This window comes from Callorhinus ursinus, unplaced genomic scaffold, assembly GCF_003265705.2.
Source record: "Callorhinus ursinus isolate GAN/ISIS: 27379988/994484 unplaced genomic scaffold, GSC_fseal_2.0 scaffold33, whole genome shotgun sequence".
Lineage (NCBI taxonomy): Eukaryota > Metazoa > Chordata > Mammalia > Carnivora > Otariidae > Callorhinus > Callorhinus ursinus.
In genome coordinates this window covers 5068970-5081152 of record NW_027397095.1, presented here as the reverse complement: position 1 = coordinate 5081152, position 12183 = coordinate 5068970, and the positions used below count along the sequence as shown (strand labels likewise).

General features: G+C 36.7%; 1 protein-coding gene across 8 annotated transcripts in view; it reads right to left on the bottom strand.

The window, feature by feature from the left end:
- SMARCA1 (SNF2 related chromatin remodeling ATPase 1) overlaps nt 1-12183 on the bottom strand; it is a 433394-nt gene that overhangs the window by 372133 nt on the left and 49078 nt on the right. For all 8 annotated transcript variants that reach the window (XM_073879171.1, XM_073879172.1, XM_073879174.1 and 5 more), the window contains 4 exons: nt 7680-7802; nt 5003-5135; nt 1754-1872; nt 1429-1641 (listed from right to left, as the gene is read on the bottom strand). In XM_073879171.1, coding sequence (XP_073735272.1) covers nt 1429-1641; nt 1754-1872; nt 5003-5135; nt 7680-7802 — 588 coding nt within the window. The remainder of the gene's footprint in view (nt 1-1428; nt 1642-1753; nt 1873-5002; nt 5136-7679; nt 7803-12183) is intronic.

Here is a 12183-nt window from a genome sequence, read left to right as displayed (position 1 = left end):
CATATTCACACTTTAGGCCAAGAAAACATTTATGATAGATAGCAACTACTTAAAAATGTCCATTGTTGGGGGCACCTGGGTGGCTCAGTCAGTTAAGCGTCCGATTCTTGATTTCAGCTCAGGTCCTGATCTCAGGGTTGTGAGATCAAGCCCCATGTCGGGTGCCGTGCTGGATGTGGAGCCTGCTTAAGATTCTCTCTCGCCCTCTCCCTCCGCCTCATTCTCGCCCCACCTCTCTCTCTCTCCCTCTCTAAAAAAATGTCCATTGTTTGAATTGTTAGTTTCTGGTGCTTTTAATTTTTAGGCTATATAAATCTATTTTTGTCTTAATTACCTCAGCTGAGAAAAGACTGACAATGCTAACATTAAAAATGTGTTGCATTTAAAAAAGTGTTCAAGATCAATTTGAACACTGTCAAGCAGCAGTAGAATTTAACAGGAATACAATTCACATTAGAAAGTAATGAAGTAAATTGCATGAAGCTAAAATTTCTCTTCTACTGGGGTGCCTGGGTGGCTCAGTCATTGGGCATCTGCCTTCGGCTCAGGTCATGATCCCAGGGCCTTGGGATCGAGCCCCACATCGGGCTCCCTGTTCGGCGGGAAGCCTGTTTCTCCCTCCCCCACTCCCCCTGCTTGTGTTCCCTCTCATTGTGTCTCTCTGTCAAATAAATAAATAAAAAATATTTAAAAAATAAAATAAAATAAAATATCTTTTCTACTTAATTATATTGTCACATCATATTCTTTTAAAGATTCAACTTAGGCAACAATTCCTTCTCATTAAAAATAAATCCTTAAGTTATTCACGCAGTCTCAAGTATCACCTGCCTAATTACAAAGGGGGAAATGTAACTTTAAAGTGGACAGCTCTGGTGGTCATCAGATTAACCAAGTGATCAAACTTAGCATTACCAAGAGTGGGACAACCTATGTCAACATGCCTCTTGATGTGATGTGATAGGAAGTACACATCACTTATGTCACATTCTTGCCCCAAATGCTTAACCTAAATCTAACAATGAGCAAATGAGATAAATATGAGACATTCTACAAAACAATAAGCCCAGGCACCTTAAAAAAAGCCACTGTCATAAAAAACAAAAAGTTGTAGATTCAAAGAGACTAAAGAGAATCAACAATCAAATGCAATATGTGCACTTTGCCTGGATCATCCCAACACTTTGGGAACAACTGGACAATTTTGTACATGGACTATATACTACATGACATTACTGAATCAATGTTAACATTTTCAGGGAGGATAAAGGTATTGTAGTTATGTAAGAAAAGTACTTTTACATGTATGTACTTATCTGGGCTGAGGGCAAAATGTTAACAATTAGAGAATCTAAATGAAGAATATATGATATTTGAAATTTTTCAAGATAAAAAGTTGAAGGAAATAAGTAAGCAAAGAATACATACCATGGCAGTTCTAGACTTGATAAACCAGTCAAATCTAAACTGAGGAGCATTCCGCACACACTGTCTTAATTCTTCATATACGTTTTCTCTATCAAAGCCCATTTTATGTAACATACAAATCAAGAATCTGTCTTCTTCCTCAGTATAGTTCTTTCCTTTGCTGGTTCCATACTGAATACGCAATTGATGAAATGGAGCCTTGTATCTTGCAATCTGTAAATTAAAACAAAATAAACATTTTAACTAAATGTGCAATAACTCAAAGCTCATCACCATGTCAATTAAAACAATCTAATAATAATTTGAAAATTATGAAATATAGTACCTTGGCATCCAGGGCCTTCTTGATACTGATCCTTCGTTGAATTCTTGCTTCTCCACGTTCGATCTGAGCCATAATTTTCTCAATGTCCTGTAATTCATTGCAACGTTCCCAAAATACAGCTGAAAAACAGAATTATTACTTTTCAATAAATGTACTACCATCTTAAGCAAATGAATCTGAGGAGCTATAGAATAAAGAATTAAGATTCTTTAAGATAATAAAGAATAAAGAATTAACAGGACATGCAGTGAACTTTATACTGTTTAAAACTAAGATTCAGATTCATACATATATATATATTAAATTATTAAATACCTCCAACTTTTTATTTAAAAGTAAGACCTAAACAAGAAGGTTTTAGGTTAGTGAATTCCTTTTCATGAAATGTACGGAATTTTTTTTTAAAGATTTTATTTATTTATTTGACAGAGACAGAGACAGCGAGAGAGGGAACACAAGCAGGGGGAGTGGGGGAGGGAGAAGCAGGCTTCCCACTGAGCAGGGAGCCCGATGTGGGGCTGGATCCCAGGACCCTGGGATCATGACCTGAGCCGAAGGCAGACGCTTAATGACTGAGCCACCCAAGTGCCCTGGAATTTTTAATTATCAATCCCAAATGATTAGAATTTCAAAAGATACTACAGACACTAATTTAAGCTATGCTTTCATTCAAACATGATATAGAAGGGACCAAACACATAAAGTTAAACAGAAGAGAGGGTGGTCACATAAACTTAGAGAACATAGCTTCCCAGCATGCAAAAACAAAAACAAAACCCATTATCAACAGGTCATTCAAACTTCCTATGAAGCAGCAATTTCTACCAAAACTCTTTACTTTTGGAACCACTCACTAAATTAAGTATTTCCAGTGACTGTATCTTGTTTCTAAACTTACTTGAAACAGCCTTTTCTCTTAAAAGCAAAAAACAAAAAACCAACAGTCACCCAAATTTTATATATGATCTAAATAATTTAGCTGTATTGTCACACGTTATGACTTCAGTGAAAGACCTTTTAATGGCATAGCCTACCTTCTCAAATTTTTCATTTTTAGAGCCTATCATAAAAGGAATGTTAGTGCTTTCTGACTTTATTTTTGTGGGGGGTGGGGTTTCAACAATAAACATTTATTTCTCACAGTTATGGAGGCTGGGAAGTCCCAAGGTCAAGGTGCTGGCCGATTCCAAGTCCAGTGAGAGCCCACACCCTGGGTAATAGATGACCGTATTCCCAATATGTCCTCACATGGTGGAAAGGGCAAGAGGGCTCTTTGGGATCTCTTTTATAAGGGCACTAATCCCATTCATGAGGGCTCTACCCTTATCACCTAATCACCTCCCAAAGCCCCCATCTGCTAATACCATCACGTTGGGGTTAGGATCTCAACATAGAAATTTGAGGGGGAAACATCCAGCCCATAGCACACAATTGGTACATTAGCGGGCCATCTTCTTCTTTGCACTGGACATTAACCACCCCTCTCAGCATCACATGAGGAATTGTCACTCTCTGCCTTTTATAAGCACCTCTGTTCATTTTTTCATTCTCTCACTTATTCACTCAACATATAAACACCTGCTATGTATAATATACTCACAAACAGCCAATTGTATACATTTCTTCTTTTATTGCAACCAGCTACATAAAGCCATTCCAATCTCCCCACCCTTTGACATGGCCCCAATTAAGCTGTCTTGCCACCAGAACATCTGACACGGTATTTTTTTAATCACTTATTTTCTTGCAATTTCATCCACATTGATGCTATTTTGAAGAAAATTCTATTTCAGAAAATCTCTCTACACAAAATCTCTCTTACACTCTTTTCATTCTATTCTTGCTGCTAGAATTTCTCTCTCTCTTCTATTTTTTGCCCCCTCTGAGCCCCAAATGCCCTAAACTTATGTGATAAAGCTTAAGAGTAATAGTAATGTTATGGTGGAATCAGGGAAAGGAAGTTCATAAATTTGATATTATATGAAATAAAAACTCAATATAATCAGCTTCTAAATTCCCTGGTAATCACCAGAAACCCTTTCAGATTTCCAAAAGAAAAAGTGTCTTTTCTCTAATGAATCTGGATTTCTTCAAGCATTAACAATCTAGATAAATTAAAAGCTGTTCGTAACTTCTATCAATTTTTGGTGTATTTATTAGTATCATAATGTTTCCTCCCTGCTATTTTTCACTGCAAAAACACAGGATTTCAGTTGTTAAGCTAAATAGGTTTTGAGAGGTTAGCATAGAAACCTAAAACTACTTCGTAATATTGCTTCTATAAGAAAAAAATGCTCTAGATTCTAAACAACTCATATTCAACTAAATTTGAAAGTTTATCCTATTTGGAAGTTAGAAATTTGCTGTTCTACATATAGAAAACTTGCTAGAGATAATTACCTATCTTTAATGAGATTTCTTTCAGAAGCCTGAGGTTGGATGTGCTGTGACATGGGAATTAGTGTTAACTCCATATGCTTCAAGACCAAAGACACAGCTGAGTAAAAAAGGGAGATGATTCTAGAACCAATAAAAAGATTTATTCAACCAGTCTTTTTAGATCTATTCCAGCTTGCTCCGAGTTAATGGAATACACATGACCTGCCTGGAGTTGACTGGAACCCTGAGGGTGTCTAAGGATATAAAAGGGCCTGAGAGGAATTTTCTACTTCAAGGATGACCTAGAAAGACATTAATTCAATCCTCTGAACCTAAAGTCTCATATTTGAATTGCCCAGAAGAGGACCAAATTCCAGAGATGGGAAAAGTGGGAAACTAATTTTGTCAATGCTCATTCAATAGCTACCCTTGTTTCATTAGGGCTTTACTTGGCTCTATTAGCTAACTACTAAGGACAACAACAGTCCATTTAGATAAATCTTATAATCTTTTTTGTGGAAATACAATTATATTTTATACTTTCACCTACACTTTATTCATAAATGTTTAAAAGATCTCTGAACAGGGGTGCCTGGGTGGCTCAGTCATTAAGCATCTGCCTTCGGCTCAGGTCATGGTCCCAGGATCCTGGGATTGAGCCCTGCATCGGGCTCCCTGATCCACAGGAAGCCTGCTTCTGCCTCTCCCACTCCCTCTGCTTGTGTTCCCTCTCTCGCTGTGTCTCTCTTTGTCAAATAAATAAAATCTTGAAAAAAAAAAGAAGACCTCAGAACAATGATACAATTAAAGTGACACTAAAGAAATGAATAAGGTTACAATCAAACACTATCTTTAAGGTTATATACAAACCTGAATATTCCATGACCTCCTCAGGGGATTTGCCCTCCACCTCTCGAGCTATATTATCAATGTCATCTCTTCCATACTTCTCATTAGCTTTAATAAACTGGTTAAAATCTCGCTTAGTCCAGTTTGTGAATCCCTGTGAACAGAAATTAAGCATCATCAGTACAAGTTAAATTAGCAAACCCATTTACTGTTCGACTTATTTCTATACAATGATACATTAAAACAGTTTAAAAGACTTAAAAAGTATTCCTCCTTACAAAATCCCAGGTCTTTTTAGAATCAGAAGCTGAGTGTTATAAAAATAACTGCTTTTCTACCATGAAGAGAATATACTTTTCTCCAAGTACTACAAACAGATTTATAGTTCCAAGATATTGTGTAGTTTTTAATTCTGTATTTTATAGATGCCTACATTAAAATACAAATGCAAGGATATAAAAATGCTAATACAAATAATGAAGTCCTGAAATTCCAGTACTTCAACAGTTTTTTTCAAAGATCTGTTCCCATGTAAATTAAGAAAGGAATGTGATTGCATTAGATCAAAAAACACAGAAGAAAAAAATCAGAATGCAGAAAAAAATGTGTAGCTCTTTACATCATTCCAAACTATAGGTGACCCTTGAACAACATGTGTTTGAACTGTCTGGGCCCACTTAGAGATGGATTTTTTCAATAAATACTGTGCAGTGCTGTAAATGTATCATCTCTCCCTTATGATCTTTTTTTTTAAAGATTTATTTATTTATTTTGAGTGAGAGAGAATGAGAGAGAGAGAGTACATGAGAGCGGGGAGGGTCAGAGGGAGAAGCAGGCCCCTCGCCGAGCAGGGAGCCCAATGCGGGACTTGATCCCGGGACTCCAGGATCATGACCTGAGCCGAAGGCAGTTGCTTTAACCAACTGAGCCACCCAGGCGCCCTCCCTTATGATCTTAATACCATTTTCTCTTCTCTACCTTATTTTATTGTAAGAATACAGTATGTAATACATGTAATATACAAAATATGTGTTAATCGACTGTTTATGCTATCAGTAAGGCTTCCAGTCAACAGTAGGCTATTAGGCAAGTTTTGGGGGGAGTCAAAAGTTACAGGAAAATTTTCAGCTACATGGGGGGTCAGCACCCCTAACTCCCATGTTGTTCAAGGGTCAACTGTACTGTGAATAAATAATTTCTATTCAAAATTGTATTCATAAACAGAATTTCTATAAACAGAGTGTTATTGGTCCCACTCAATTTCTTTATTAAAAGATAGAACAGTTTAACCAGTCAATGTTTTAAATCTCTTTGGTATTATTAGTATGTCCATGAAGTCACAAAACCAAGAATTTACTTTCTACTCCTTATATCCCAACCCATAACAATGTGATATCCCTGGCTGTTCAAAACTCTATCCCTAGCCTTTAGCTGATGAAGATGATTTCTGGTGACCCCACATTTTATATCTTTGCCATGATTTTTTAAAAAGATTAATTATTTAAGGCACCAGAGAAAGATGTTTAAAGATGAATTCAACTACGAGGGGCAAAAAAATTGATTTTACTTTTAATTACAAACTAAAGCAATTCCTCAGTTGATACTGTATATTCACAATATAATATACATTCACCATATACTGCAAGCCAAGTAGCATTCTAAGATCATAACTTTATTTTTATGTTCAGGAAATAAATTATGAAAATAAAACATGAATAGTTAAATGTTTTATTTTATTCTGTGTAAGTCCTAATATTCAGCGAACTGCAATTACATTTGCAAATTAAACTTTATGACTTTCAGGCATTTCACTCAAAAACTTATGAATATAATTTATAAAAATTCATTCAGTAAAATTACACATCATAACAAAGAAAAGACCTACATAATAAATAAGATATAAACATAAAAACTCTCTCAATAATTAATGTGGCAACTTTCCTAGCACTGTGCCTTGCATATTGTTCAAAAAAATTGTTGAATAAATAAATCTTGCTGGCAACTTTCTATACTAAGGTGGTATCATAGAGTACACGTTTATTATCTTGCAAAGGTCTTTTATGCTGTAATTTTTTTATCTTCTACGGATTATTCATCTTCTATAGATTATTTGTATATTCTTTCTACACTCAAAACTCATTAAAGCAACAATGACCAGAAAGCATTAATATTTTGTTCAAATGAAAATGTTCCCTATTTAATAACTATTAGCTTTTAATTATACAATAATCACACCTTACAAAGTTTCAGAAATCTCTCACTGTTGTATTAAAGTTCTTTCTAAGACAGGATAAAAGGCATTTTGAGAATTATGAAATTATTCCATAAATAAAAGATTAGTAGAGTATCATTTCAGAGGACAGTTCACAATCAATATAATAAATTTAAACTTTCAAGAATATGCTAGTAATTACTGCCTATCAGGATTCATACATGGCTTAACATAACTGACAAAATATATGTCTTCATAATAATAACTGACACTTATATTTTGCATTTATGTATTTTCTAGCATTTCCGAATGGGTGTATTCTACAAACGGGATAAAAAATAGGAATAGCTAATCTAAATGTATGTTTACAAAATAGCCTTGCGTGTTGTTGATGTGTCTAATCAGCTCATAAAATAAAAGGTAAATGTGGCCTGTATTTTCTTTTTCCTACTAATTAGAAACACTTAGCCACTTAAAATATTTTACTTGTGTAAGAAGTTTTTCTTTTTCTTCAGTCTCTTCTGGTGTAAGAGGTTCAGCTCCATCAATCTTTTTTTGCTCCTCTCTTTGAGCCACAGCTGGATTTGGAATATCAGGATTCCTTGGGACCTATAAATCAAGAAATGAATTATAAGTAAACTGTTGAGAAAAACTGATTGAGGGTGTATATACACATATCAATCTTAGAGTTATTTCAACAGTAAACAATATAAAGTCATACCAGATTGACACATGATCTTCTCCACATTCTTACTACCATGATATTACCAAAATAAAAACCATTCTTAAATGTGTTGAATGGTATTTTAGAGTTAAACCCCTTGCTAAATGCCACATTATATTCTAGATTTAATTATAACTGTGGAACAAAATACATCCTTATAATATTGTAATACAGGGTAGTAACAATAATATCATTATGCCAACATCAACATTATACAATAAAATCTCAAGCCCAGAAAAAACAAGTTTTGCAGTACAAAAAGAGCCCATATTCGCCTGGCAATATAGATCAGGGTAGAGAAGTGCAATGCACCTGAAGAATGCATTCAATGCTCTGATCAGGTCAAAATGCAAAAAGAAAAGGAGTGCTTTTACTGCCTGCCAGGGTATGGAAAGGGAGAGCATCTTCATATAAAATGCAAAGACTGGAAGAAGTGTGAGGATAATGAAGAACCAAAAAAAAAAAAAAGAGAGAGAGAGAGAGAGAGAATATATATAAAAGGGGAAGGGTAGCAGAGCACACAAACAGCTATGATGGAACCTGCAGTCGAGAAAAATCTACAGTGGGGCACCTGGGTGGCTCAGTTGGTTAAGCGTCTGCCTTCGGCTCAGGTCATGATCCCAGGACCCTGGGATTGAGCCTCACATCGGGCTCCCTGCTCAGCAGGGAGCCTGCTTCTCCCTCTCCCTCTGCCTATTGCTCTGCCTATTTGTGCTCTATCTCTCTGTCAAATAAAAAACAAATCTAAAAAAAAGAGAGAAAAAGCTACAGTAGCAGTGACCAACAGAAATTCTAGTGTTTTAGATACAGAACTACAAATAACACTGACAACTGAGAAGAGAGCTCAAGTCCAAAAGACTGAGGACAGAAGCTCAGCTCTCCAAGGAAGTAAGCAGTCAGCCATTCACCTGTATCTAAAAGCTGTGGCCCCTATGTTCCATGTGTCACAATGAACATAGACAACCAGTACAGTTCAGCAATACAGAGCAGCATTCATTGTATGGAGTGACAAACTAAGTCACTCAGGCCAAAGCCTCACACCATTTCTTTTTTTATTGTTATGTTAATCACCATACATTACATCATTAGTTTTTGATGCAGTGTTCCATGATTCATTGTTTGTGCATAACACCCAGTGCTCCACGCAGAATGTGCCCTCTTTAATACCCATCACCAGGCTAACCCATCCCCCCACCCCCCTCCCCCTTGGACCCTTGATTTGGTTTTCAGAGTCCATCGTCTTTCCTGGTTCGTCTCCCCGTCCGACTTACTCCCCTTCATTCTTCCCCTCCTGCTATCTTCTTCTTTTTTCTTAACATATATTGCATTATTTGTTTCAGAAGTACAGATCTGTGATTCAACAGTCTTGCACAATTCACAGCACTCACCATAGCACATACCCTCCCCAATGTCTATCACCCAGCCACCCCATCCCTTACACGCCCCACCACTCCAGCAACCTTCAGTTTGTTTCCTGAGATTAAGAATTCCTCATATCAGTGAGGTCATATGATACATGTCTTTCTCTGATTGACTTATTTCACTCAGCATAACACCCTCTAGTTCCATCCACATCGTTGCAAATGGCAAGATCTCAATTCCTTTTGATGGCTGCATAATATTCCACTGTGTATATATACCACTTCTTTATCCATTCATCTGTCGATGGACATCTTGGCTCTTTCCACAGTTTGGCTATTGTGGACATTGCTGCTATAAACATTGGGGTGCACGTACCCCTTCGGATCCCTACATTTGTATCTTTGGGGTAAATACCCAGTAGTGCAATTGCTGGATCGTATGGTAGCTCTATTTTCAACTGTTTGAGGAACCTCCATACTGTTTTCCAGAGTGGTTGCACCAGCTTGCATTCCCACCAACAGTGTAGGAGGGTTCCCCTTTCTCCACATCCCCGCCAACATCTGTCGTTTCCTGACTTGTTGATTTTAGCCATTCTGACTGGTGTGAGGTGATATCTCATTGAGGTTTTGATTTGGATTTCCCTGATGCCAAGCGATGTTGAGCACTTTTTCATGTGTCTGTTGGCCATTGCCTCACACCATTTCTATGTACACCTGCAGTAACAATGTAGCACCCTGATTTAAGATAGCAGGTACATAACATGTGTGGTACATTTTGCAGCATTCCATTAAACATGAAAAGGGCTGACACTAAGCCTTCCACTGTTTGATATGCACACCTACCACAAACAACTCATTCCCTAGGGATATCAGATAGTCATGGTTTTACTACAATGTAATTATAATACATATCAGAGTACATTTTCCTAATTCTTACACATATTTCACAGTTTGAAACAATAATTGTAACTTAAAAATAAATATTTTTTAAAACGATTGCATCCAATAGTTTTTTAAATATAAACCCTAATAACTAGGTTTAAAACAATTACTGAAAAAACACGTTCATTTACAATCATCAGTACCACACAATCAAATTAATAAGTACTGACTAAATGTCTATTATGTCCATAGCACTATGATAGGTATTCAGTGGAATATAAAAGCAGCAGACATGGTCCTTGCCTACAGGAAGCTCACAACCTAGTTGTGGAATTTTGAATTCTAAGGATTTGGGGAAATGGAGAAGAAGAGAGAAACAACATTCTAGGCTGGAACAATATGAGCAAAGCCAGGAAGGACCATATAGGGTTTATGTTAAAAAGGAGTAAGAAACAAGGCCAGGTTGAGATAGATTTACAAGGGCTTTTGAAATTACACAGTAGTGGGGCGTCTCAGTGGCTCAGTCAGTTAAGCATCTGACTCTTGATCTCAGCTCAGGTCTTGATCTCAGGGTTATGAGTTCAAGTCCTACACTGGGCCCCACGCTGGGCATGGAGCCTAAGTAAAGAAAAAAGAAAAATCTATACAGTAGACAACAACAACCACTAGAGATTTTTCAATAAGAGAAGAACGTGTCAAAACGCAGTGTTTACACTTGTAAGCTTTGTGCTAGATGGATTTAAGCAGGGAAGCAACCAGAGGTAAGAGAACCAGCAGAATGGTCATAATCTAGAAATGAGGTATGATCACCTGGCCCAGGATGGTAACAAATGGAAATGGAAAAGAAGGTATAAATTAAAAATGAAATGTAGTCCAGTGATAAGCATGATTAAAAATAACTTTTATCAGGGCGCCTGGGTGACTTAGTCAGTTAAGCATCTGCCTTCAGCTCAGGTCATGATCCCAGGGTCCTGGGATCAAGCCCTGCATTGGGTTCCCTGCTCAGTGGAAAGCCTGTTTCTCCCTCTCCCTCTGCCTGCTGCTCTGCCTACTTGTGCTCTCTATCTACCAAATAAATAAATAAATAAAATCTTTAAAAAAATAAAAATAACTTTTATCTTTTATATTTATTTTTTTGGAGAACTTTTTCAATAGCTAAATTCAATTTTTAAATTAGAAGCACACCAGCAATTCCATTCCAAATATACCTATCTATACAAAGACCTTTCAAAAATGTTCTCAGCAGCTTTACTCATAATAGCCAAAAACCAGAAAACAGCCTAGATGTCCACCAACATGAGAATGGATAAGCAAACTGCAGTATATCCTTACAATGGAATAGTACTCAGCAATAAAAAGGAATGAGCCACTGATAGTTAGGACTTGAATGCATCTCAAAAACATTATGCTAAGGGAAAGACACCTTACACATAATGTATGATTCCATTTATGTGAAATTCTAGGGAAGAAACTAATCTATGAAGGAAAATAATACCAGAACAGTGGTTGTCTCTGGGGAGCAGGATATTGATATTGATATAGATACTGACTGGGAAGAGGCACTTCCTGGGGTGACAGAAATGTCCTAGATCTTTATAGAAGTTTCAGTTATGTCAGCATATACATTTGTCAAAATACATTGAATGAAACACTTAAGATTTATACATTTCATTGTATGCAAATTTTACCTTAAAAAAGGAATCAAATAAATATTGAACTCTGGCTAATGACAAGCACGTTGAAGTGTTTCTGGGTGAAATATACTTTTATCTGCAACTCTGAAATGCATAAAAAAAAGTTGGACGGGGCGTCTGGGTGGCTCAGTTGGTTGGGTGTCTGCCTTCGGCTCAGGTCATGATCCCAGAGTCCCAGGATCAAGTCCTGCATCAGGTTTCCCCGCTCAGCAGCATCTGCTTCTCCCTCTGACCCTCCCTGCGCTCATACTTTCTCTCTCTCGCTCTCTCTCGCTCTCTCAAATAAATAAATAAAATCTTTAAAAAAAAAGTTGGATATCCATTTGCTA